The sequence below is a fragment of the Pyrgilauda ruficollis genome, unplaced genomic scaffold (assembly GCF_017590135.1).
Source record: "Pyrgilauda ruficollis isolate IOZ18807 unplaced genomic scaffold, ASM1759013v1 scaffold86, whole genome shotgun sequence".
In the NCBI taxonomy this organism is placed as follows: Eukaryota; Metazoa; Chordata; class Aves; order Passeriformes; family Passeridae; genus Pyrgilauda; species Pyrgilauda ruficollis.
The window spans coordinates 3,277,783-3,305,012 of NW_024530599.1; the positions used below are offsets into that span (position 1 = coordinate 3,277,783).

At 40.5% G+C, this 27,230-nt stretch overlaps 1 protein-coding gene across 1 annotated transcript in view; it reads right to left on the minus strand.

The window, feature by feature from the left end:
* The window catches only part of SLIT3 (slit guidance ligand 3), a 467,475-nt gene that overhangs the window by 169,480 nt on the left and 270,765 nt on the right, over nt 1-27,230 (minus strand). Inside the window, exons 7-8 of the mRNA XM_041488030.1 lie at nt 16,974-17,045; nt 12,513-12,676 (exon numbers count right to left, since the gene is read on the minus strand). Of these exons, the coding sequence (XP_041343964.1) occupies nt 12,513-12,676; nt 16,974-17,045 (236 nt within the window). The remainder of the gene's footprint in view (nt 1-12,512; nt 12,677-16,973; nt 17,046-27,230) is intronic.

Below are 27,230 nucleotides of genomic sequence, written 5' to 3' on the forward strand. Positions count from 1 at the left end.
ATTAAGTGTCATTACATTTTTTTGAAACTGTAGCAATTATGTCAATTTTACTCAAATGGTTATGATTCCTACATTTAAAGTTTTGATATATGCATACATTTAGCCATAGATAAAATGGGTTTGCTATGCTAATTGAGGTTATCAAGATGTAGCAGTTATTGGTTTATTTATAGTGAGTCATAGTTCCAAAGAACATGGAACACAAAAAACCTCAAGTATCTTTATGTTGAGATACAGATGGCTAAATGTGAAGGCTTGTGCTGGTAAGAAATGACAAAAATCGTAAAAGATTGGCCTTTTGGGTGGAAAAATAAAAACATCATAGTTGTCAAAACACAAATACATACAAAAATGTGAAAATACTATTTACAAAGCTGTTCATTCTTGGAGTTTTTTGTCTTTGAAAAGACCCATGATGGACACTTTCATGTATTCTAAATACAGGTGACAAAAAGTTAGAAAAAAAAATAAAAAATTATTTGCACCAAATCACAAGTCAATATTCAACAGGACAGTTAAAAATTTTATAAAAATGCAACATTCCTATAAATTTCCTCCGTTGATTTATGCCTCCATACTCGCTTGGCTTAGCTCTTAACTCTGCACAGCAGCTTGTATAGAAAGCTACGCATGTCCCTGCTTTCACAACCTTGCAAACAGCACAGAAAAGTCAACATCCCAAAGAGATTCCAGTGGCATCTCTGAGGGTCGTTGTTTTCAAAGGCAGACACTGTTTGAAAGGACATCAGCTGAAAACTTCTGCAGGTGACTTTACACATGCAGAGGGAGCCCTCCTGGAAAGCAAAACACAATTACTGGGGAATCATTCCTGCCATTAGAAAGGTGTTGCATTCTGATGGGAATTAATTTCAATTTGTCTGAGTTTCCTTAAGTTCAAGCATGCTGTCATCCTCTTTGAGTATTATTTTGTAACCAGGGATGACAGAACTGCCTTATATTACAATATAATGTTGAGTTTCAGGATAAGATCACCATTTCAATTGTGGGCAAAACATTGCCAAATTAGAATCCTGGGTTTGAAATATTTTTATTGATTGATCACCTGACTTTCTGTCAGGACACCAGAAGAAAACTCTGGGTTTCATAGCACTGAGTTTTAAACAGAGATAAACCAATTAACATTGATGTTAATCAGAGCTCTGAGTGGCTGCATTTTGGCAGTCCAGACCTCAGAACTCCAATCCAGGCATCCAGAAGTTAGATTTTAAGAGGTAGTGACCATGTAGAAATAAATGGCTCTTACAGGAAATTTGTGCATGGCAGGGGTCAAATACATTCTTTATGAGAGTGGGCAGCTGCTTCCACCATGAGATGATCCTAATGACCCTTTCTCTTTGCTAAAATACCCTCTCATTTACAGCCCACTCTCCAACCACCTTGACAGCTGCAGGTAAGGAGTTTTCCATCATATTTCCATCACGAATCTTTCATCTCAAGACAGAGACCATTTTAGTGTCACCCTGAAGAACCATCTGGGCTAAAAACTACTGTGAAAAGAATTCAATAATGTAATTTAAATCTAAATCCACACACATATGGTCCGAAGAAACAAATTCATATTTATCAAGCAACCTGAACTTTGATTTTTTCCAGTTTCAAGATCTTATTATTGGCTTAACACAGTCTATACACGTGACCATGCATTTAACACAGTAGTTAAGCGGTAGCTATTTAAACTAAAGAGGAAAAACTAATGTCACTAATTAAACGTGTACATGTACAACAGGCAGGAGAAGCAGCTCTCTTGGGTTTGTTTTCTGGCCATAGAAATGCAGAGCACACATACCATCACTGTCGATTATTAGACTTGCTGCAAAATTAACAGAAATCTGCACAACAGCACTGCCAGCTTTGCCTTTCATGGAGTCTAAGTTTTGTGTAGAACTTTAATTGTGACTACTTCCAAAAGTAGTTTATATTGCCTCAAAATGCACACAGCCCTCTGCTGTGTCTGTGTGAGAACAAGAGATTTGTTCTTGGCCCTGACCACCTACATTTTACACTTTCTCTGTCTGCCTACCCTGTGGTACAATGGCCAAAACAAAATGAAGGACGAGTGAGTGCAAATGACCTACTGCAAGCTTTCAGGGACAGGGAGAAATTATCAAATTAGGAAGAAACTTCAGAGCAATACTTGCTCTATGAGAGGTATAGAATTGGCAACAAGGTCAAATCCTCCACACAACCATTACCATCTCCATGTCTGATCTGCATCACATCTCTGCTTTCTGCAGAGGCTTTGTACCAGGGGAAAAATGCATTTTGCACAGTTCTAACACCACAACATATCACTGTGGGTTGGACAAGCAGTGGCACACCCATTTTTTGTTGGGGCACAGCCTCACAAAAGCTGAGGTACTGCCAGGTGGAGCTCCAGGAGTCTGCTGCTGAAACCACTGCAGCCAAACCAACAGCAGGAGGGTCAGTGGAGCTCAGCCCAGCTCCTCCCCAGCTGGGGTGATGCAGCACTGCAGCACAGGCAGGGCATGCAAGGAGAGGCTGGATAAAGCAGTCTGAAAAGGGAGAAAAGATAGAAACAAGTCTTTGTGGAACAAAAAGCAGATAGCAGCAGGAGAATCAGAGAATCCTTAAGGCTGGAAAAGACCTCCAAGAGCAGGAGTCTGAGTCCAGCCATCAACACAGCACTGCCAGGTCCACCTCTAAACTATGTCCCCAAAGCACATTTCTTTCTTCTTCATAAGCAAAAGTAGATATAGACTGTAAGTTTCTGAGATTTTTAATTATAAAAAGATTTTGTGTTTAAATTGCTATTATCCTGATGAAATGCTTTTGCTTATGTTTTTCCTTTGCTAATAACAAAATACTATATTGCATATGCACACTCAACAGGCATCCAGCACATATTCCATCAGCTCTCACACAAAAAATCATCTGTTAAGGTGAATGTTTCTTGAATAACATTAGAAACAGAATTTCAAATCTGATTTGGATTTAATGGCCTCACTTCAATGAGGATCCATTGTTTGCAGATCTATAGAATTAAAGCACAAAAAAAATCCAAGGGAGTTTAATCAGTTTAATGTTTGTATTGTTGTGGAGAATTGTTTAAAAAAGACTGGTCAAGAAAACAAGCCTACTTAGGTAGGCTATGGAATATAAAGTTACCAAATTTGGCTATGATTTTCATAGGTTTGCAGAGTATAAGCATACAGATAATCAAGGGTCCTGATGCAACACAGCCTCTAAAGAAGGGTATCTGAAACCTAAAAATGAATTTTCCTTTTGCTGCCAATACTTTTTCAAAAGAAAAGACACAGGGAAGGTAAAATATTTCAACATTTCTCTCTGTGTCCTTCACAAGTGCAGTAAACTCCTCACAGTATGGCTGCAGCAAAAGGAAATGGCCACAGACAAACCAGCTACATTTACAGTATTCCCCTTCTGAAGTTGTTTTCACAATCTGTCATCTTGCCATTGCAGATTATTTTTATAATACACAGCAGCCCTAGCTCACCACCACGTTAATTATATTTTTCTCTGAGATAAAAATCATCAACTCAATCATACATTTTGCTAAAAGAAAAACACCAACAAAATGTGGAAGCCAGGGTAGGAGCATGATTAACAAAAATTACTGTGCTTTTTTTACCTGATGCAGTGAACAAGCGTCAATAATTATGGTAGTTAATATCTGGCACCACCTCAATTTACAGACTATGGGTTAGGGGAAAAGAGAAAAGAGAGGGGAGACTTAGGACCCTGAAGTTTACAGAGAACTCAAATGCTTTTTTCAACTAAGTCCCCCATTGGCTTCTTTTAAAAGCAGCAAACAGACTAATATTACAATTAGAATAGAATTGTAATGGTGTATAAATGAACACCTTAAATGTCACAGGCATCTAGAATAAATTTTGCCATTACTAAATAAACAAAATAATCTCATTTGCACTGACACCCAATTACAGCACACTAGGCAGTGTGTTTTATTACCTCCTCACCTATCCAATCACCTCTGCAGCAGCTCCTTTCCACCAGTAAAATGCTAGTTATTTGTAAAACATGTCAATGGATTTTAAGATAAATCTGACAGGACTTCCTGGTTAAAAACCTGTGCTGACTTTACATCGTTTGAAGTATATCAGACACAAAATTATTGATCAATAAACAAAACACTACAAGTATTGCAGATCCATGGATATAGTATGACCTTTTTGGGTGTAATTAAATAACCCACTGGAAGTTCTGACCATGCTGGGATATCTGAAATCAATTCCTACTGCATGAGCCATAGTTTGCACTAGATCGCCAGTGATATGAACTAATTTATTCTGAAACACATAAAGCAGATGTTGCTCCTGATTGATTTCTGCAGTCCAGTTTAAAGGGACATCTGAGCACAGAGTCCTGCAGAGAGATGGGCAAGGGAACCACAACTGACCATATGCAAAATTAACATTTCTTATTGAGGGCAAATATTCCTCTAATGGACAGAATTTGTTTATCCTGCACAAATGTACAGCAAATGGCTTAAGCAAATATTTCCATCTATGGTTGTTCAACAGCTATTTGCTGAGCACAGCTTTAAGATTTATGATTAGTAACTTAAGCCCCTAATTGATGTTAATAGCATTGAGTTCATGGTATGCAAAAAGTTGCCAGTCATGAATGCTCATTATTTGATTCAAGTTCTCTGCTTTGCTGAATATTCCCAAAGAGTAAATTTATCTGTTAAAAATTCATGGCACATAGGCACAACAAGTTCTGTAAGGCAAAAGTCAACACTAATCAGTTTACAAATAAATATCAAAGAATAAAACTGGAAATATCCAACTACACTGAAAGGGTGTGGCTTAATGAATGAAGCCCGCTTTATTCTACAAAATCCTACTTAGTTTCACAATCTATCAGTAAAGTAACACCACTGAAAATCAGACCTCACTTCACACTGCCTTGTCCTAAAAGCACTAATATTGCAATTATTTAATTAACAATAATAGCACTACAATTATATTGAATAAGAAAACTAAACTAAGGAAAAAGGAAAAAAGTAGAACAAAGAGCAGCCTCAACCATAACAACTGAGGTTGAATGGGTGAATTTGTTCTTCTGAAGGATTAATAAAACAGAACCTCTGAGACAACTGAAGTCTATACAATTATGACAAAAGTGGTTTTCTCTCAGGGAAATTAATTCCAGCTAAGCCTTCCAAAGGAGGGGTTGAAAATATCTCTAATGCCCTGTGCCCACTCTGAGCCTTTTTTTCAAGGTCTTTCTCCAACCCTGTCAACACAGGCATGTTCACCTTAATGCAGGTAGAATTTACTTTCTAAATACTGCACCACAAGGAGGGCTGCTAGTGTGCGTTTGGTTCTCTGGCTTTGGATACTGCTGCTTTTCCAAAGACTAAAAAATTTCTAACAGAAGGTCTTAATAGATGTAGTGCTCCTGCAGCTCAAATTGTGCCCATGCACAGTCATCTCATTAATGCCAACTCCACAATTTGTATCAGCACTCTTGAAGGTGCACATGAAGTGACATTTAAAAATAGGTCCAGAAATAATACTGTGAACTTATAAATATATTCAAGCATAAAAATGAAGAGGAAGATAAATTATTTAAGTGAAAGGATGCCACCTGCACAAGGTTAAAAGATAGATAATGGTCATGATCAATTGTGAGCCAGTGAAGGGAGTTCAGTTCCAAACAGGTGATCCATCGTGGACTGCTCCAGGTTGAAGTTTGATGAAGTTATGGAAGGAACAGAAAGAGTTTAAGAGTGCTCAGTCTTTGGGCTTTGATTTACTGCTGTTTGAAAAGGAGTTTTAAATACTACATGATTTTGTTTGCTTGCATGTTTGTCTTTGCTTCTGCCCCCCCGTCGGCATCCTGCTGCAGCAAGCACGGGGCTGTCTCTGCCTTGGCACAAAAGCTGCTCTCTTCAGGAGGAGGAGGAGGAGGGTGAGATTCACTGCAGCCAGAGGCATTACAGATTGACACAGCCATTCAGAGATGGCAGACACAGTGGGACATGTCTCCTGATAATGACATCCAAGGGCTCCAGTCTGGTCATGAGCTTCCCCACGGACAGATCTGGAGGGAGGAAATGCTTTTTTCCAGGTCAGTGGGCAAGAACTGAAGAGTGAGTCACCATCCCCTTCCCTGGGCTGCCTTGGGATTCCACAGACCAGATGCTTTGGCATTTGGAACATGCTAAGAAAGGCAGGGAAAATAAAGACATATCCTGGGACAGGCTGGGGTTGCTGCCTCTGGTCTTTGCAAGAGGCCCCTGGTACATTCAATCTCTTTAGAGTGTCGGGAAATTATAGAATAAAATTCTTACAGATCTTCAGAGCTAAACATGTTAGCCTGCCATCCAAAGGGGTAAATTCAATGCGCCAGGAGATCCCTTCAGTTTGGCTACAGGTGTTGGTACCCAGCTCTGCCAGGAAGCTGCTGTGGGAGGAGGCCAGGGCAGTTCTGGCTGCTTCCATTGGGCTCCACAGCTGAGCCTGCCCATGCAGCTCCTGGTGCCCCTGTCAGAGGGCATCTGAGAAAGGGCACAGAGGTGCCAGGCAGCAGGGAGCGAGGGAAAAGCTGTGAGAAACAGCCCTGGGAGCAGCCAAGCCAGAGAATGAGACAGGGAAGGAGGTGCTCGAGCAGATCCTGGTTTCACCTGTGCTGTGAGGAGGGGGAGTGTGAGCAGCCAACCCACCACAGGTATAATGCCACTACATATCACTGTCAATAAAGCAGAAATTCACACAAATCTGGTGGTGTCTGTATGCAACTTTGCATCTGCCCACTATTAATGTCTAGAATTATTTTATAAGCAGCTCTATGCTTACTTTTATTACTCTTATTAACTGTGTATTGATAAATGAGTTGCCAATCACGTACATGAATTAAACAGAAAAAGTTACAGATTTCATGCACAGGCTGCTCCATATACTCATATACCCTGTTCCTCTGTATTTAACATGACTGCTCTCTGTGAAAAAGCTCCAAGCACAGCTGTGGTACTGCCATGAAGCATTTTTTTTCTGTACCAAAATACTACCAACATAACTACTCATAAAACAAACCACCAGCTTTGGACATTAACATAAAAGCTAATCATGTTATTATTTTTACAGCAACAGTTCAAAAGCTCAGTGGCTGAATAATTATACCCCAACCTGCCATCATTAAATAAGCATTAAAGGGCTATACATACTGCTCTGGGGAAAAGAGAGTTTCAGAAAAAAGGGCTAATTATACTGAAAGGTAAGACATCATTTTCGGTAATAAAACTAAATTTACTGTAATTAAAAGCCAATTTTCAGCTTTGGTCTTTAAAGAAATATTAAGTGCTGTAATAAATACATATTTATCCTTCAGACTCACAAGATGGTCCCTCAAATGAAAAACACCATATGTGGCATCTTACATACTAAGCAGGTCAAGAAGCAAATTCCTAGAGTATGAAACACCATCACTGCTAGTGCTAGAGTAAATTTAGAATTGCAATACGAAACTTCACGGAAACTGAAAACAAACAAACTGATAAATAGTGATTAGTATCTCTCCAAATTTCCTATACAATTTCATTTGAATAGCAACTAATGAATGCACAGTACTGAAATATTTCTGCAGACTAAATGTTAATGTAAGTTTGTGGCACCAAACTGTAACAGGAGATAAAAATTCCATCAGTGTTCCACAAAAATTTCCCAAGATCATATTTAAATAGCAATTTTTACCAAAAGGCTTTAAAAGTCTTTAAATCCTTCCTAGACTCCATTGTAAGAGCACTTACTGGGTCAGTGGGTGGTCACAAAAAGCAAGAGCAGTGAGAAAAGATCTGCCTCCATCTAAGGGACTCAAAGGTCACTCTTTTGGGAAGGGGTCACAGTTAGATGAAGTGGTTAAGGTCCCTTCTAAAAGCAATAAAACAGCTGTACAATGAGGGAGTCGCACAAGGCAGAGAGTGACCATTCAAACACACACACACAAAGGTCTCCTCCTCCTCCTCCCCCCGGATGGCTTATCCAGCTCTTTAGAAACGAGGGCCATTGGCAGCTCATCTGCACCAACAGGGATGGACTGCATGGAGAGGAACCCTCCTGGTGCACTGCCCTGCACAAGCACAACCTGCATCCCCAGGAAAACCTGCATCCCCAGGAAAACCTGCATCACTGCAAAACCTGCATCCCAGCAAAACCTGCATCCCTGCAAAACCTGCATCCCCAGGAAAACCTGCATCACTGCAAAACCTGCATCCCAGCAGAAACTGCATCTGCAGGAAAACCTGCATCCCCGAAAAACCTGCATCCCAGCAAAACCTGCAATCCCAGGAAAATCTGCAACCCCAGCACAACCTGCATCCCAGCAGAACCTGCATCCCTGCAAAACCTGCATCCCTAGGAAAACCTGCATCCCTGCAAAACCTGCATCCCTAGGAAAACCTGCATCCCTAGGAAAACCTGCAACCCCAGCACAACCTGCATCCCAGCACAACCTGCATCCAAACAAGACCTGCAGTCCAGCAAGACCTGCCTCCTCAGCAAAACCTGCATCCCAGCAAACAATCCCTGCCCCTGATTAGCTTCCAGGAGCACCAATCCCCCGTGCTGGCAGTGCCCCCAGTGCCACTGCTGCCTGTGCACACACAGACTGCAGGGTGTTTTAAGCAGGAGCAGATGGGGGGAGTTCCTGTCCCCACACACTTTTCCTTTGGCATCTCCTGAATGCTCTCATCAAGATGCTAAGCCTGAGGAGTGCTATTTTATTTTATTAGCTACTCATTGTTGGCTGTCTCCTCAGCAACATGCTATGAAGTTATCAGGAAATGGAGCAAGACAATCTCCTGAGTTCCGTGGTCTGGCCAGAGTAACAGTTATGTTTGAAGGCTGTTTGACCTCACCCAAACAAATAAATCTGCTTCCTCATTAGGGCTTCCAGTCACCATGAAGCAGCAGGAAGTGAACATATTTTCCTCTTTATTATTTATACCTCAGCTGCAGTCTCACCACACGAATCAGAAAATCTAGATCTTCAACCAAGATTTGGGTCAATCCAGTGTTTTCTCAAAATCAGTATCAGTTTACTTAGCCAGAAAACACTTGGCTATGGTAACAATATATGGTAATAATATGGTAATAATTCGAGTCAATTTCAGACTGAAATTTAAGTTATTTATTCCAAATTATACACCTTGATTTTTCTTACGTTCTTTGACACTCTCAGAATGGGAACTAAGGATCAAGAATCACAGAAAATGGTTTCTAATATAAAAAGATAACACTGTATGGTCCACCTTCCTTCTCCTACAATGCATATTTCATTATTAAAGAAAACTATCTTAGAAAAATACTAATAATCACCTTTTTTACACTTAAAAATTTATTTTAGACTTACAAATTTTAGACTTACAAAAAATCAGTGTTCTTTCTACCTTAGAAATATCAGTCTCTAGTCTAGCCTAAGAAATCTTACCCAATCTTCATACTCCAGTGTAAACAATGTCCACTATCAAGATACTGGCCAAAATGAGAACTAATCTGGCTAGCAGCTGAAGTATGTGACATTATCACAGTAAAAGACAAAATGCTCCTGTTTAGATGCACAGATATTCTCACATATATACTCAGGAAAACGACAACAATTCATCACTGCAAAAAAAAATTCCGTATGACTCAGTTTACCTCGATATATCTGCACATAAGTCTGACTTCAGCAACATTATCTGGAGAGATTTTGCACCTAATGCAAACACCATGGTGCAGGACATGTTGGGTTCTATTTACTTTTCTATCATTGTTTCAGTTCTTCTTTTCCCACTTGGCATGCAGCATTCAAAATCTATTTCCAAAGAAACATTTCTCATAAAATTATAAATCATCACTATTTTTGCATAGGTTCAAAGAGTAAAGAGGTGTCAGTTTTTCAGTGTTGTGTTTCTTCTTTCCCCAAATTATGAGTCTACTTTTTCTCCTCTGAAGCATCCAGCAGCACCTGTTTTAAACTGGAATGCTCTGATGGGGCCCATTTCCCAATGAAGGAAAAGCTGAGGGTTTTTTGACTTCTGTGTTATTCCCACTGCCATAAAAACACAAGTGCTTGATATCCTGAACCTATACTTCAACAGAGCAGTTCACAATTTGAATTTCAGCTCTTCCTAACTGGGATGCAAAGGTGGCCCTCCCTGCCAGCTCAAGGCTGGTTACAGTAATTCACATAACCTTAACTCCTACAAAATTCCATTGCAGAGGGACAAGTGCAGTTCGCTCTTCACCGCCTGTCCTAGTTTGACTTCATATTCACACATTAACAAATTATGCTGTAAAATTTGGTATAAGAACCGTAATGGGGAGAAGGGAAGATTTATATCCTCTTTAAACTAGCTGTCCACGTAGGTTTTTATCAAACCAGCATGCTCTAAGCTGAGTTCTCAGCTAAATCCACCACTAAAATGAGCTCTCCAAATGAATTTCTTTTTCAGTACATTTCATTTCATTTCCCAAATGAGAGTTACAGGGATACATTTGATGGACTATCTCACCGAAAATTTCTTTCCTTGAATTTTCATGATTTTGTATTTTTTACAAAAGCAGGCAAATGATGAGAGAACGCCTATATCCTCTTGGTCCAACAGGGAACTGTTAAAAACCTCGTCACCTTTGGAAGTCTCAGTCTGCACAGACAACCCCATTTAAATGAATTCTGTTCACATTACATTTCTCATTCAGCAATTATTATCACTTCTCCTGACTTAAACAACTCATTTTCCTCCACTTCACTGTATCATAAATCCAAATAGCTGAACTCATGCTCCATCTGAAACTTCATTTCATGAGAGGGAAAAAAAAAAAAAAAAGCTATGGTTGCCTCTTTGGTAAAATTAGCTTCTGCTAATAGCTTCATTCATTTATCCATTTGTTTTATCCTTCTTCTCCCAAGACTGTTACATTTCTAAACTTTTTCTTTAGTTAAACTTTTGATTCTGCCTATCATCTCCACTACAGTGTAGAACCTGCTCAGCACTCTGAAATATCTGAAATATTGTGTCTCAATGAGCACAATGCACGACTTCACGTTCCACGTGCCCATAAAACGTCAGCACACCTTTGGGCTGGGCATTAATTAACCATGCTTGAGTGGGGTCAAACCTTTCTTCTTTCTCTAAATGCAACCATTTCTGTCAGTCACATGTAAATGGAATGACAGAAAAATGCATTCCTAAAACACTTCTGGCACGAGCAGTTCTACTGTATTTCCATCAGCCAATCCATGTACCCATAGGATGAAGTTTTGGGGCTCATAGGCTGTGAGAGATAAGGAACAGAACAGCACAGGACTCGCAGTCTATCAACGTTCAGACTCACATCATCTCCATAACAAGCCCTCTGTGTCACCATTGGGGCTGCAAAACCACCTCCAAACTTACATCTGGTATCTTTTTTTCCCACAGCATACACACTGCCATGCTGCTCCTCCACCACATCCTTCCTTTCAACCCAACTCAGAGATTTCTTTTTCCACTTTCTGTCATTTTTTCCTTTGTTCTTTTTCTTCTCCTTTTAGGAAAATGTATTTCAATCCTACAAAACCAAGTGCAGTTCCAGAGATTGATGAATAGGCCCAACATACAGACACATGATTTGTGAGTATCATCAGCCCCATTTATCAGCATGGAAACTTGTACAACAGCAAAGTTCATTGGCTCCCTAAGAATCCCTGTTTCAGTCCCTGGGATAAAATCTGCTCCTCACGTTCTTAAGTCCAATCATTTGTCAACAGACTCAGATTTGCATTTTCTATTTCCTTTCTTTTGTATTCCAGTCAGCTGTAGAGCTCTTCCCTTGAGAAATACCAAATTATCCACACATAATTGATTTCTTATGTTGATATCATTGGCAGTGTTAAAGCAGAAGAAGTAATTTGAGAACCAAAATGTTAACTGGAATCCAATAATTCTCACAAAGCTGAAAAAAACAACAATTTGATCTCCTCCCATACAGTTTAGCGACGACAAAAACAAACAGGATTGCTGCTGTTTGCATTCAAAAGCGACACAGCCATTTTCCATGCTGGTTTTTTTATGGGAACATAAAACCAGAGATAGATAAAGGAGATTGTCATCATGATATTTTCTGGAAAATCCCTTTGCCCAGGATTTTCTCCTGAGAAGCTGAGAAGCCTCAGTTTCTCCCTGTTTTGCTGCTTTGGAGTATGGTCTCGATATTGTTTATCCAACATGTGAACTGTTTTTACTTAATGACCAATCACAGCCAGATGTGTCTGATTCTGAGGAGTCAGGGCTTTTTATTATTCATTCTTGTTAAGCCTTCTAATGTATCCTTTCTGTTCTTTTAGTATAGTTTTAGTATAGCACTCTTTCAATATAATACAATATCAAAAAAATAATAAATCAGCCTTCTGAGAACATGGAGTCGATTCATCTCTTCCTCGTCCTGGGGACCCTCACAAACACCACAGGAGATAGATATGAGATAGATATGAGATAGATAAGGGAGGATTGGCAGCATTACCAGAGCAGACAAAGTCCTTCTTCTGCACCTCGGCCACAAGGAAGCCGCGCAGGCCGACGGGCGCCAGGCAGAAGGTGAACTGGCCGATGGTGCGGCGCTGGCGCAGCCAGTCCGACAGCCAGGCCAGGTGGCAGTCACAGTGCAGGAAGTTGGAGTGCAGCCGCCTGCAAAACACACAGCAAAGCCACAGTTACTGGGCTTTTCTAAACAAAACCCACAAAGGGAGCCATCAACCCCGAGCCTGCCCCGCTCTCTGCTGCCACTTCAGTGGGATCACCCTAGGTTCTTGTTTACGGATGAGTCAGGGCTTGCCTGGCCTCAATATTATACAAAGATCAGATATAAATTTGTGCTGTTATTTGTAATGTTTTCAAAAAATTTAGTTCAATGGTGATCCACCTACAGCTGGCCATTCTAGAGATAAAAATATGCAGAATTTAAGATTGTTCCACATAATTGCTTTGTCTGTGATTTCACATCAGAAAGAACTGCATCAATGTGATATCTCTGAGTGAATTCAAAGAATGGCTTGTCTAAACATGAGGATCAGGCTGAAGAACAGGATGGTGAGTGATTCTTTGCTCTTCTCCATCCTTTGGGGAGAGGTGGAGAGAGAGAACCTCTCCAGATCAGCTCCATTGGTTGGTGCATGGTGCTAATAACACCAGGGTTGTATGATCCCTGTATGGCCATTCACTGAAGACTTGGACTTAATGACTCTTATAGATCCCTTCCGACTCAGAATATTCTGGGAAAAGACAGGCAAAATAAAACTTCAGAGGCCATTGACACCATTTCTGTTCCTGTGTTGCCTGTACAAGCTCATCAATGCTCTTTTTCCTCTAGTAATTTAACACAAGTATAAAGGATCTAGACAGGAATTTCCAGCTCATCAAAGACCCACTCATGGGCAGTGCCCTGCCAGGACTTGCAGAACCATTATCACATCTGTAAAATGATGATGGGTTCAGGGAACAAATTTGGTCATTTAAATAGCCACCAAACTTTAGGTCAAGGCAAAAGTCCAGGACATTAATTATTTCATTCCTGCAATGACTCATGCATTTGGAGTGTTGCACCAAATGAAATCATGAACCAGATTAAAATCCTGATAGAAATGGTTAGACAAAGCATTATTCACTAATATTACAGGCACACAATTGGTGTGCACCAGATTTAGCCTTGTCCATGCTCCAAAGAAATGAACTGTCAGTCTGTGAGCTGTCCTTACAGCACAGCAGCAGCTCAGCCCAGCAGTGGCACCCGGGCTGACAGTCCCCAGATTTGTATGTCTGGGGTGGACAGCCACAATAAAGGAAAAGAAAAAAAAACCCCACAAATCTGGAACTGAGAGTTTATCCCGTAGAGATGGAAGGCACTAATCTCCTGGGAGTACTGTAAAATGTAATTGTTCTACAAGGATGGCTAGAAGACCTTGAGTTTAGAGATTGTGAAGCTCTTTAATTGAAGTTGCAGCAAGTTGGATTTCTAGTAAAATGTTCAGCTGTTATGAACCATTAATTTGCCTTTTTGTTGAAGAACAAATAAATACATAAATATCATCGAGCCAGAAATCAATCTAAGGCAGAATTTGTTATAACCTGAGAGAGTCAGTGTTTTATTGAAGCCTTCAGATTCTCATCCTTCCCACCACAGCAATCAACAATGATACTCAGGATCTCCTTCCTTCTGGAACTGAGCTCATCCCATGCCATTTCCTAAACCCCCTGCATGCAGGCATGATTGAGAAAAGCACTATTTCACAGAAAGGGTTAGGGTTAGGCAGTTCTCCATGAGCTGTTTTTTCCCCCTCACTAAATTGATTTATCTGGGTTTTGGGGGTTTCTGTTTCAGTAGCGCAAACCAGCAGCTCTCTGCCTCAGCAGAGCCCTCCTTGTCTTTTGGCACAGCTACTCTTCTTGGAGAGGAGATCATTTAGGGACCTTATTTAACAAAGCAGCCTATCAGAATATATTGTTGATAATTATATTAATAAATACATCCTCAAGAAGACTTCACAGTACTTCAAAAATATTATAAACCAATTCCCTGGGAACACAAAAAACACTGAAGTGCTTTCACACATTTTCAGTTTACCCATAAATAAAAAAAGAAAAGAAATAATGTAATTACCTGTCTCAGCAGTAATTCACAGATGCAGAGACAACAGGACACTTACCATTAAGCAAATAGGTAGAGGGAACATGCTTTATCATAAATAAAGCTGTTTCAAGCAAAGGAAAGCAGATCAATAAAAACTAATTCCTGTCACTTCCAATCAAGGCTAAAAATCGATGAAACTTAAGAACAGAAAAGACAGTTAACTAAAAAATCTTAGCACAGAAGAGCTGACTTTAGTAAAGAACTCTTCATATGCTTCAAAATTTCCTGGCATTTTACCCTTTTTCTTCTTTCCCCTGAGTGCTCGTGTTGAAGGTTAATATACTTTTTATATTTCCTCCTCCATTCTACAATAGGCAGATTGTTTTGAGAGCCATGAAGAAAAACTGTTTATTCACAGAACCATCAGAGCACAGGGAGCTGCAGCAGGAGCATCCCCAAATATCCTGCTAATGGATCTCACCAGAGAGTAAAACACACACAAAGGAAAACTGCCCACACTGCATTGTGCCTCAGCTGATTGGAAAAAGGGTTCATCCCTACTTAAGGAACATTCAGACCATGGATTTCCTACTAAAAACATAAAAAAAAAAAAAAAGCAATCTAAGTGTCAGGCTATTTGAGAAGGTGGATACATTGATGAGCATTTTTTAAGGAAACAGTAAACTCACCAAACTATGAGGAACATCATTCAAGATCCATTTCCAACAAGAAACTTGAGAGAATATTAACATCTTCCCCTAAACAGCATCTTCATACAAATTCCTACATTGCCCTGCTAGGGGTGCTGTGCATTATTTGCCAGTCTTTGGAGACTGAAACCTGTCATTTGATATTGATGAAAATGACTTTACAGAACATCAGGTGAATGAATACAAATGCAAGTTTGCTAAAGTTGCCCTTTTATCCATAGATGCAAAATTAAATTTCCAGCCAATCCTTTTAGAGTGGGGCAGCATTCATGTTCTATAAAACGTGTCTCTCAGAATTCAATAGGAAAGCTTCCCTTTATAAATCCTATTTATGACTTCTTTCCTTTTTTTCCTTCTCTTTTTCCCCCCCCCTCTTAATTACAGCAGAGGGGGATTAGTCAGTGTAAATCTCCAGGGAGCTATATACAAAGCCATCTCTGAAATTAAACTGAAGGGAAAATGGCAGAAGACACTGAAGGCACTGAGCTCTGCTAACAGACAAGACTGGCTAATCTGGAAAAGCCAGGCAAATTTTCTGAATAAGAAAAGGCAAAACTCCAGGAACCTTAACTCCACACCTTTATCTTCTTTAGCCATTCTCTTCTAAAAGACAAACATCTCATTTCCATTTAATTGCTTACATTAAGATCTAATAATGTCACCACTTGATGAAGAATGTAAATTTAAGTCAGAGGTTATCTTACAGAGATTGACATAAGTAAGAGCCATTTTTCTTCAGTTCTGTTAATTTATTTAATATGATTTTACACATGCATGCATAGCATCCCTGAAGTATTGTATTTTTTCAGTGGCACAGAATATTTTCAGGCTAGCTTCTATTTCCCTTTCTTTGCCATTAGAATTAAATACATCTTGGATGAGTTTGAGAATCTGGAGGAAAAACAGGGGTGCTTTGTTTAGACGTGACTTTTCCTGAAGCTGTGTATTCCCTAAAGGAATTTAAAGAAATAATTTACTTAAGGAAATGGTTTTGGTAGGCTATGGCTAAATTATACAAAGGCTTAGTCTAATTTCACAGTCTTTGTATTTTGATCTACCAAAGAACAGAGCTTTTGCAGTGCAATGGCATGCAGCTCAAAAACAAATGGATTTGATATAAGAGAAGCTTTTCTAAAAAAAATCCATCAGAATAAGTGACATTTTGTTTCAGAAAGTATCTGGAAAGATGCTTTTTTCATCTTCTTTAAAAATGCCTTGTTTCAGAAATTAGCATTCTGAATTTGAAAAGAATAAATGGGATTTAAACACAGGATATTAACAAAATTCAATAATTTGATCCATCTGAGCAGTTTTTACGATCTTGCTGATGCTCCAGCTTGGAACATATTTCACATTATGGATTTTCCCATGGGAGAAAAAAAAAAAGCCAGTTTATTTTCTGGGTAAATTCAAAATCTTGATAAAACTGACTGTTACTTAATGCTGGGCATATCCAGAACAGTGGCTCTCGGGGCTGTGGGCACCTGCCCCCTTCCCAGCCCCACCTGGGCTCCCCAGGGGCTCCCCAGCCCTGCAGCCACCCCGCCCCTGAGGCAGCCTGAGGGACTGAAAATCACAGATGACAAACAGCCAAAAAGTTGGCTTACAGCATCAGGATTGCATTATAAAATGAGCAGATCATACTCACAGAGTCCTGATCTTTGGCATGTGGTTGAAGCTGGTAACAGGAATGCGGGTGATGTTGTTGTTGTTGAGGGTACTGTTAGGAGAGAGAAAAAAAAAGAGAATAATAGGATGATCAATTATTTGCATCTCTTCACCAACACCAATTACAGAAACAACCTGTTAAAATTCTTGGCAAGCAGCAAGGCACACTTCCCCATAGCTGTGACAATTTGTGACATACCATGAGAGATGCTGCTCAGGGAAAGCAACCAACAGCAACATCAGGATGGCTGGAGGTCACTGTTTGCCACGTCTGGGTATCAAGGGGTATAGAAAATGAGTTTTTGTCAATTACTGGAACAGATCCAGACCTGTCTGTTCAGCTGCCACTTTGTCTGAAAACCTGGTGCAGCCTGAGTGGGGGGACATCACAGTCGGGCACAGCATTTAAAGGCAGTTTGAAGGATTTGGAAATACTGTGACCGAAAGAGCTGTTGGCTCTCTCAGGCTTGTTAGCACAGCTTGCTGACACGGACAGACAGCTCCCATTGCTCCTCAGAAATACAAGGATGGATGGGCTCACAATCCTCCCCTTCCTCAGGAAAAAATATATGGGGAGTGGAGCAGCCTGTAATAAAGCATGTCCTGACCCAGGCATTGCTGCTGCTCTGTCAAAGCTGCGCCTAAAGAGAAAATCTGGGCTGCTGGAGGGACCCCCTTAGAGCTTCTCAGGAAGAATGAACTGAGATTACCATCAGCTGATGGAGTGTGCTGCTCCCATTTGTGTAGCTCCTAATTATATCAATGACTCTCCAGCAAATTAGAAGCCATAAAGTTTATCAAGATAGCACAGGAAATGGAAAGTACTTCAACAGGGCATAATTGCCATGCTGCAAGAGCATCAAATCTGCAAATACAGTAGCCCAGTTTGTCATGAGAATGGACAGGGCTGGTGGCCACTCAGTGTCCCAGCGTGGCCACCTGCCCCTGCCTGTTTGAAACACGCAGTGCCCACAGCAGCAGAGCAGGGAGCAAGTGGGACAGAATTCCACAGGGTCACTTTGGCAGAAGACAGTGCTTTTGTGTGTTTATGTATGTGCTGAAGAGTACATAAATACATATCTGCTGAAGCAGGAACAGCACCTCATCCTTCCCTGAACTACTTAGCTACTCCAATGTCATGTATTTATATAGGACATTTAATCAAAAGCTCTAGAAAAGTTGTCCAGGAGTTAACTCTCTTCCTTGGCCATCTGCCAATTCAAAAACCATTTTTACAACTCTGCCTAGAAATCCCTTGGCAGAGCCATCAACTAAAACATGAGCAGATTACAGCTAATTAGATTTTACCCTATTAAGACTGGGTTTTGGGTACACAGGAAGACACACACACACACAGGCAAAGCCAGGAGGTTGCAGGGTACCCTGGCTCTGCACAGGCACACTCAGGAGCAGGCTGGGAGCAGCTCTGACACTGGCAGCTTGTTTTGCTGCTGCTGTGCTGCATCCTGGCAGGACAGCACCCAAGTAGTCTCCAGAGCTGGTATTCCAGCACAGTGCTGCACCAGATGGATGCACTGGCAATCTGGAGCCAGCTTGGGGGCTGACATACCCATGACAGCAAACTGCACCAACAGAGCAAAGTTACCCTTCCTTTCCAAATCTGTGAGCAGAGAGAGTTATATGTGAGCAGAGAGAGTAAAAGCAGAGTTTTGAAAATCTGGAATGTGCATGTGAGATCTGCTGCCAGAGATCTGTATCAGTCACACACGTTCACACACCAGGCTGATAAGACCTGTCAGTCTTAGCACATAACTTGTAGCATAACATGTAGTATTCATTCCAGATCCTCTGTAAAACTTAAAGATATTAAAAATTGGACAAGGAACACACAGCCAAGTATTGGGACCAACGGGTGTACAAACCACTGGGTTTGTGGATTCAGGTTCTCAATACCCAAGGACTCAAAGGCAGCCTACTAAAAATGTAAAGGGCAAGATGAAGAAGGAAACACTGTCAGCTTCAGCAGGAGGGCTGGAAGTCAGCTCTTGGAGCTGCCAGCCCCTCTGCCAGCTGTGCCTCCCAGCCTGCAGGGCTCTGCTGTGCTGCGGCACCCTGAGCACCAGCGTTAGGGCTGCAAGCTCTGCCTCAGTCCCTGCGAAGGTCACAGTGACAGCTCACATCCCACTGGGGCAGACGGTGGGGTGCAAAATGAACCTCTCTGTCATACTGCTCCATTACCTTATTTAACCAGTGATGGAACCAAAGTCTTTTGTGGTCAATGAGCCAAAAAAAGCCTGAACAACAATTTCAGAAAGGGAACAAACCCACTGAGAGCACATGAATATATACATCAATACACCCACCCTTCAGTATCTGTATGTGTTTGCTCTTTACATGTTGGGAAGTTCAAACAGGGATCAGAAATGGAATTTATAATTGCACCACCATTTTTTCCCCATGTAAACATAAAAATACAATTCTGAGGCAACCCTCTGCCTTGGTTGCCTGTTACTTTAAAATGAGTTATGCACTGGGATGGAAGATTTTAGGTATGCAGTGATAAATAAAAGCCACATGTGAAGTCAGCTCACAAACATTAAATCACAGACGTAGCTGATGTCTGAATCAGTCACATATGGCACTACAGGAGTCAATGGGGCCATAGGAATTCAAGAGAGATTTTTCTATCGATTTCTAAAGGATGTGGATTGGATTCAGGCAGAGCAGGCTGTGACAGCGAGCTTCCTTCTGCACTGAGGGCAGAGAACACATCCCTGTCCCCCAGTGCAATTCATCTGCATGCAGAAAGGTCACCCGTTATGACTTGATGATTCAAAAATATTTTACGAGTTCTTAAAATATTTCTATTTAACCGACTAAGCATTATTCCAATCACACAGCATTTCTGCTCACAAGATATCAAATGAGAGTGGCTCAGGTTTTGCAAAGGTTTCAGATACTTGCTTATTTTCAAATAAGCAAAGGTTCCCCATAGTTCATTGACAAATATATAACCCTCCTTCTAAGAATCCTAAATCAGTACTGAATTAATATTCTCTTTACACACAAATTTCAGGGATAACTCTAGCAGACAGCTACTGCACAGATAACTTAGTGGAATACTATTTCATTGATATTTAAATGTTATCCATAATGAAGGCAATAAAACATCTATGATAACAGCAATTATTTCAGAACAGAGGAGGCCAAACACTGCAAAGGGCACTAATTGCCAGTGAACTGTCTGCACTAGAGCCCAGCTGGAGCTGCAGGAATTTAACCCTGCTGCTCTGGCTGCACAGCACTCAGCTCCCAGGCAGTGGGAACTCTGGCAGGGGAATGTGTTCAGGTAGAGATGTGCTCTAGGGACATCCTGCAAGGCTTTGCACCATGCACATCATTCCTTCCCAGAAATGATTTTTTTAAGAGATGTGTCCTGGCAGGGGTGAACACACAATACAGCAGCATTTTTAGTATAAGAAGGGAAAAAATAAATGATGCTCCAGTTGTCTGCTGGCCGCTCCAAGGATCCAGCCTCAGACTGATCCACCCAAAATTCAAATCCATAGAAAGAGATTTGTGAATACCAGGAAGCTGTGAGAAACAGGAATTCCAGAATCTTCTGACTCCTCCAACATCATAAGGGGACACATATTCTGCTGAGTGGTCCTCAGCATTAAACCTCCCACCTCTTCCAGACCCCAACAGGTCCCTTGACAAAGCACTGTTCTCTTGTTCAGGAGTCCTCTCCCTGTGAAGTATTCACACCCAAAATGCTGACTCAGGAAACTGGGCTTACAGACAATATTATTTATGCCAGCCAACTTCCCACCTTGGGCTGTGATCCTTGTCAGATCTTGCAGGGTAAGCAGAAGCAGACTGCAGCAGCCCTAAGGATCCTCCAAGGACTACTTGGAAGGTGCATAACGTGAGATCAGCAGTCTCTGAGGTGGCACATCCTCCACCACTGTGAGCTGTCACAGTCCCACCGACTGCAATTCACAGCCCCAGAGGAGCTGCTCTCCTAACTCACCGCGCTGCCACTCGCCCAAACTGGCTACAGGCACACGTGGAGCTGCCTTCCTCCTTCTGAAATGTAAAGCTGATTTATAGCCCCTACTAATCAGAATTTTCCTAAAGGAAAGAGTGCTCAGTCTGCAATCCTGTCACGATTTGAAAACAATTACTTATCTAATTCTTCAAACTTCGAGTGCAAATTTAATTCCATGCAGTTGCATTTTTGTTCTCTTCTGACTTGCTCCAGATTTGTGAACACCACTGCAGTTCCCTGACACAGAGCTGGTAATTCCAGACTCCATGTAAATATGTTAAAATCACTAGCCTCCAGAAATGACTGTCATGTCTGTGTTTTTTTCAATAATGCATTATCCTTTACACCTCTGTCCACCTTGCATAGGACTGATTAGAGTCAGAAAAAAATAATACTCCTAATTAGAGAAGAAATCACACAACTTTTATGGCAGAGGCCTTGAGAAAAAAGGAAATTACTTATATTTTGAACCCTACTAATAGTACAAGTATTTTAAATACTCAGAAACTCTAAGCACCTTTCAGGACCCTTGGACTGATTCAGAGAGCAGAAATCCCAGGCTGCCAGGTCAATATTCGCTCTCAATTCTGTATATCACAGATCACACAAAGATTTACTAAGATTTACTTAGAATTCAATTAATATAATTAAGAGCATATAATAAACATCAGAATGCCGGTCAACTTTTTCATCTGAAATCATACTTTCAAGACAACATAAACACGTGCTCTAATCTGGTTTAGTACCAGAAGGATGTCCTCTGACAGAAAATGTTACACAACACAACCGAAATATCTGAAACATTAACTATTTAGTAACAAGTGACTGTCCTAATGTTTTCTAGTCACATTTCAAGTGGGAAAATGCATAGGAGGGTTGTTTTTTTTTTGTTTAACACACAACACAACACTGATGACAATACTACCTGCTACATCCCAGCTTAAAAAAAAATTTGGTATCCTAGTTATCATTGACAAAAGGAAAAAAAAAAAAACAAAGCAGATGTCCATTTTTCCAAGTGCAAGGCATTTTCATAATATGCATAAGTACAGTGCAATAGCCACAGTGATGCCTCTTGTTTCAACCTGAACAGATTCAAGTGAAGGGGCAGGGGAGAGCCTTTTGGATGCTGAAGATGCCCTTTGCTACTTGTCAGTAACAGGTACTGGTTTCCTTCCCATTCCACATCTGCTGTTGATTAGAAAAACACTAATCAAACTGAGACATTTTAATTCAAACTTAATTCAGATTGGGAAAACACTTTTCCCCAAGGCTTAAAAAGCATCTCCCATGGTTACTAGAGGCCTGCTGTGCTGGTCCTTCAGGGTTTTAGTCCACACCAGGCTGCTTTTATGTCACATTTGGCTGACCTTGAGACATTACAGCATTTGCAAAATTCTCAGTTAGAAAGAAATATTCAGACCCATTTACAGATAGGTAAATGGAGAAAGAGATCTGCAAAGGCACCATCTCATGCACTAGATTATTGCTGGTTTTGAATGTGTTTTATGTTTGAGCAGTGCAGATTTCTTACAGGTTTCTAACACAAAGGATTTGATATCAGGAATCCTACAAACTCCTGCCCTTCTTTGGCAGCACAGGTTTCTATGTGTCTGTGGGCTTCACTCTAAGTTAAACAATGATGTTCAGTTCCTTTTCCCACTCAAAACTCTCTCAACATGTGAAAAGGTGGTGCTGGGTTACTCCCTCTGCAATAAACCTGGGTTTTGAAAGCGAGACACTGAAATGGAGCAGCAAAGGCAAGGGGAGCATGCTGGTGGGGCTGAGCTGTGCCAGGCCCTGCAGCACTGGGAGCACTAACAACCAACATTTCCTTCTGTCTCCTCCAATTACCCCCTGCTCTGTCACGGGGTGCTCCTGGCTGGGTGTGTAATCCCCGTGTTGTGCGTCCATAACACCATGTAATTGGGCCTAATGCAAGATTATTATCCATGTGCATGCAATGGATAGCTACAAATGGTGTGTCTGCAGCTGGGAACGTTCCCAGGAGTGAATTACTGTCATACTCCCAGATTACTGCCGTAGCTCCCAGCTCCTATCCCCAGTGCAACTATACATCCACTAAATGAGACCAGGAAATTCATTCAGACTTAACCAAGGCATCTCCAAGCATAATTAAGCCTCTCGTGCTAATAGTTTTTTTGATAATGTTACATCTACTCAGAAGTGGGTGAAGTGAGGCACAAAAAGAGGAGAGGAAAAAAAAAAAAAAAAAGCTGAACAGGTCTGCCTAAGTTGCCAGTGCAGCTCAGAAGACAACACAACTCTGTCCCTGGCCAGAAACATGACTTATCCAAGGCTTCAAAGCTTTGGGAGGTGTCTGTGTGTGTAGTGTTGGTAAATAAAAGTGAAGGAATCTTTTTTTCCCAGTGCACATGTGGACTGAAACTCTTGAGCCTATGCAAGATGAGACATCACCATCAGTATTTATGCACATAAAAGGAGGACCTCAGGGTCTGTCTGAAATACAGAGATGAAACATGAATTTGGGAGCTGACCAGCAGCATAATTCAGCACTAACAGTGCCATTACCTTAGACTCAGTTTCACATCACTTACTTTTAAACCTCCATTCAACCACATAAAATGTCACTGCAAAGGAAAAAGACATCCTCTGTTCCTTGCATTCACACAGGGGTTAAGCAAAGCAGTAACAGGTTCAAATTTCAGAAAGCGGGATTTTCATTAGATATAGGGAAAATGTTTCTTACAATAAGAACAGGAAAAATACAGAAAAGAGTTGTTACAGAGTGTGCAGCCACCAGGAGGGAAGCCTGTAAGAAAATAGTAAATGAATCCCTGTCAGGAGTGGCATTGGATGGGCCTGCCCCAGACAACTTCTGACCCCCTCCAGCCCTCATATAGGAGCCAATAAAACTAACAGCAACAGCTCCAAAAAGTGAATCTAAATCTATATTTAGTAATAAATGCAAGACTTGAGTTTCATACACTGCCATAATTAATGTTTGTAATTAACTTTCAGATTGCAGGGCAAAAGGAGCTATATTTCCAATAGCTGTAAAGAGCTATTTTTCACACAGATCAGGAGGAATTTGTATTGAATTAAATATTTACTGTTTCTCACGGCCTCTGATGAAAAAGCAAAGTGGCTTTAGCACTCCATTCCTCAGCACTGAGTGCAGCCACCCCCAGCTTTCAAGGTTTGCTTGTTAGGCACTGCCCAAAACTCAACTGCATCTCCTCTGAGTTGTGGTGAGCCCCGAGTGCCTCTTGCACTCCATTCCTTGATCTCAGCACAGACTGTTTAAGTTAAAGCCCACAACTACCATGTGGGCAGACAATGCAAGCAGCTGATGCTGCACTGATTAATCCGTTACCCGGCACTGTTGGGAAACATAATGATCTCACAAGGGGCCTTATTCAGTGCCACGGAGCAGAGAGCTCTGAGCTGACACCTCAAATTAGCAGCACAAGCAATAACAGCTGGGGGTTTGTCTCAATATTTGTACCCAACTCTAAAATGAGTTGGCACCAGAAAAGTGCTATTTTTAAACACAACGTTAGCCCAGGCAAATAATGGTCTAAATAGTCTCCAGGTGACACAAAGAAGCCACTGAAATAAAAATAACTGGTTGCCAATTTGTGGTTTCTGTTCTAGTATTACTCTTTTGACAATGTGTTCACAAATGTTCTCATCACAGCAACGTGAGAGGTTCCAGCACTGTTAACTTGGGAAGCTGACATCAGAAATATGAACATCTCAAGGATACAGAGGGAAGAAAACCTTTGTTTTAGAAATGTATGGAAAAAATAAAGTAAATAAGCTTAGCATAGAATTATGCACAAAACTGCCGACAGTGTTTACTGCTACAATTGCCTGCTTCTTCCCATTCTGTGGCTAATTTTAATTTGCATATAACTGTCAGATTTTAACTATTTAAGCTTATTATAAAGGCCAGATGTTTAAGGCAGATTTTTTTTTTTTTTTTTACCCTTGAAGGAGTGAGAATCCTTTCAAAAACATCAGGCTTTAGGGAAACTGAGTTATTATAATAACAGATTCTTCATTTAAAATGCCTGTTTCGTCACCTGGCAAGAAGCAGGATGCTCACACTTGCCCACAGTGACGACTTTAGGGCATATTAACTTAAGTCCTGTAATTACTGCATTAATTCTCCCGGAGTCTGGCTGTGCCTTTACTGGAGTCTCTGGGATGGGCAAGCTCAGGAGCTGAGGTTAAGAGCAGGGGAGAGGGAACAAGAGGACTTGAAGGAAGAAAATGTTGAGCAAGTTATCCAGCCAAAGAGATTGGGACTGGGAATCAGTGGAAATGGGCAAGAAGCCAGAAAAAAAACAAGCATAAGCAAAATTAAGGATATTGGTAACATATTGCCAAACCTCTCTGGTGTTACCTTTAGCCATGAATTTATAGATAAATTATAGATAATTATAGATCATTCATAGATATTTTTAGATATGCACATACATATAATTATGCCTGAATTTACTTACTTAAACCAACATCCAAATAAATAAAATATTCCAAAACAAGATAAAGCAGAGAACAGGATAGAGTAAAATGAAACATAATAAAGTTTATACAGAGAAAGTGGGTACAAATTTAATTGTGTACTTTGTTAGATGTTACATCAAGAATGTCATTCACGTGGTCATATATAAAATGTCTCATTGCTTCCCCTAGAGGAAGTTGCTCTTTCTGTGCACAGAAAGACATTGCTATTTTCCGACACAATCAAATCACCTCTATCAGCTGTAAAAAATACATGTACCAGTGGTGTCTCCCAATTCTTTCTAACATCTATGCCTAGTGAGAGTTGAAAAAGCTTTTTAGAGAAGTTTCAATCAGCTTTTCAATCTTTTACATGGCACTTTAATTCTAGGCAGAAAATACAAATTCCATTCAGCCTGAATTAAAATATAAAAGCATTGGTGCAAAGACAAGAGAATGCAGGCTGAGATTATTCTGCCACTGCTTTATTCTTGAATGAAGGATTCTCCAATGAGTTTTTCTTCTAAACTCAAAAATTGCAAATGAAACATTGGCTTTCCTTTTTATTTTTGAATCAAGAAATTTTCTTAGGTATTTGCCCAAAAGCTACACAATTTTCAGTACACTGTATTGGGAATGCGTGTCATGGCTCTAAGCCCCAATTACATCCACAATTTTGATTTGGACTAAAAGAAATAAAAGTATTTATGTGAACACTGAGTAAATCTTTTGCATCGTTAGGGTGGTTTTGATGTTTCTCTATGGTACCAAATTTCAGGGCTGATATTATTGCCTAAAACCACTGGGAATTACTCCAATTGTCATAATATCCAGACCAATGTCTGCTGAAGTCAGAGCAAATCCCACTGCTGATATCAGCAGGGAGTGAATCTAGTCCCTGCAATCCATTTATTGAGGCACAGATTTTTGCAGGAACCACAGAAATCAAAAATATAATTGCATCCCATTTAATCTCCCCTAAATTTTGTTTTGTAGATTTATTTTGCAAAATCTCTTGTTCAATGAATTAATACAATAAATTTGCAATACAATTATTTCACTTTAATATAAATTCATTGTTAAGTAGAGTTGGTTTTGGTTTTTCTTTTTAGGTTATACAGAGATCTCTCATACCAAACATGGCTCTTGGTGTCCCCCAACTGCATGCATGTCAGGAACTGTGGTTTATGGATTCTGTGCTGCTCCTGACAAAATCAATGGAAACAGGACTGGGTTCTCAATGCATACAGAGGTCTGAAAGCCTACCAGAGTGAATTTACGGAAAAGATAAAAAAGAATCAACAACATGAAGACAAATTATACAAACCTTATACTGGTTGCATCAGCTCCTCAGCAAAATAGAGCAGTTCCTCAGGTCCCTGCCTAAGGAGTTGTTTCAGATTAGTCCTTTCTGAAGCTCAAATATCTTTATAAACACAATCCAATTCAAACTAACACAGTTCGACTTCAAAATTTGAAAGGCGCAAGCACCTTTGATCATTTGTTCAGCCGATGGCTTTTAATGATGGAGATTTCCAAGATAAAAGGTTTCAGCATTCAGTCAGCTGCGTGTTCCTATTTCCTTACAGGACTTCACCAAAAGACATTCTAAAGAAATTGATTAACATTGGATCAGAAAGGAACGGTATCATTCTTCAAAGCCGTGTTTTAATTTGTCCTGTCCTGAGTACACTGCAGCCTTAATGCTCCAGCTTTATGGTAAAAAAATTATAT